The sequence below is a fragment of the Acanthisitta chloris genome, unplaced genomic scaffold (genome assembly GCF_000695815.1).
Source record: "Acanthisitta chloris isolate BGI_N310 unplaced genomic scaffold, ASM69581v1 scaffold30481, whole genome shotgun sequence".
NCBI lineage: Eukaryota > Metazoa > Chordata > Aves > Passeriformes > Acanthisittidae > Acanthisitta > Acanthisitta chloris.
In genome coordinates this window covers 3,204-4,564 of record NW_008656984.1, presented here as the reverse complement: position 1 = coordinate 4,564, position 1,361 = coordinate 3,204, and the positions used below count along the sequence as shown (strand labels likewise).

General features: G+C 55.2%; 1 protein-coding gene across 1 annotated transcript in view; it reads left to right on the top strand.

The window, feature by feature from the left end:
* The window catches only part of ATG9A (autophagy related 9A), a gene marked incomplete at its 3' end in the record, with an annotated part of 7,543 nt that overhangs the window by 5,196 nt on the left and 986 nt on the right, over positions 1-1,361 (top strand). Inside the window, exons 8-9 of the mRNA XM_009084553.1 lie at positions 401-646; positions 946-1,166. Of these exons, the coding sequence (XP_009082801.1) occupies positions 401-646; positions 946-1,166 (467 nt within the window). The remainder of the gene's footprint in view (positions 1-400; positions 647-945; positions 1,167-1,361) is intronic.

Sequence of the window (1,361 nt, the reverse complement as noted above, 5' to 3'; positions counted from 1 at the left end):
CATAGTGAGTGCCCCTCCATGAACTGGGGAGGGGACAAATGCAGTGTGGTGGGAAGCTTTTGAGAGTAATCATTTGTTGACAGTAATCACTCCTGCTATGAGCTGGAGGGTGCAGGACAAGGCATTTAGCTCTGTATTCTGTGACTGTTCCCAGCTCTCCAGTTCCCTTGCAGTGATACGTGTTCTGGGATGGAGGTAGAAGACACTGTGCTTACTGCTTCTTCCCCAGGCTGTGAGGGCTGAGTGAGCATGGGGCTTTTGGTGTAGCACCTGTTATATGGAGCCAGGGCCCAGTTTGTGCTGGGTGTTGCAAGTTTTGGCCAGACCGATTACAGGATTCCTAGGCCTGGCTCCGGTGTAAAGCAGATCCTGTCCCTCATTATCTCTCTGTGCTCTACAGTGGATGTCGGCAGGAAAGACAGAGGCCTCCATTTACCAGCAGGCTGAGGATGGAAAGACAGAGCTGTCCCTCATGCACTTCGCCATCACCAACCCCAAGTGGCAGCCACCCCGCGAGAGCACAGCCTTCATCGGCTTCCTGAAGGAGCGGGTGCACCGGGACAGCAGTGTGGCGCTGGCTCAGCAGGCTGTGCTCCCTGAAAATGCCCTCTTCAGCTCCATCCAGTCCCTGCAGTCAGAGTCAGAGGTGCTTAGGCTTGAGGGATGTGGGGTATTCTTGGGGTGCTTGCTGGATGCTTGCAAACTGATTATCAGGTCTTCTGGGAAATTTTTCCCTTGCCTGAGATGTATCTGGGGCTGTAAATGTGATAGATTAGCATTAGCTGGGACACTTCTGGGTTTCTAGAGAAGGCGTCAGGCTGTCCTGGAGCCCTGTGAGGTGGGAGAGGGGCCGAGATAGCTGAGGTGCCTCAACTCTCTGTTGCTGGTGGGGATCAGTCCTCCAGTTCTGCACAGGACAGTGACTCTCTCCCTTCAACTCTGCAGCCTCACAGCCTGATTGCCAATGTGATAGCAGGCTCTTCAGCACTGGGCTTCCACATGAGCCGGGATGGACAGGCCTCCCGCCATCTCTCTGAAGTGGCCTCGGCCCTGCGTTCCTTCTCCCCACTCCAGTCTGCCCAACAGCCTTCCAGCAGCTTCCAGACAGCAGGAAGGGATGGAGAAGGAGCCCAGCCTCGTGGCACCAGTGCCATGACAGCCTCTGGGTAAGCTGCTGGCTGGAGAGGGGCAACTAGACACCTTGCATATTCCTTTACCCCTTGCCCCACTGGCATCCTGTTATCCTAGGTGCATGGTGGCATTTGCCTCTGCATTCTGGAACAGCAAGAGACATAAGGAGAGTTAGATCCAGGTGCTTAGGCCAGCCCCAAAGGACAGGGTTGGGGTCCTGTTGTTCTCTA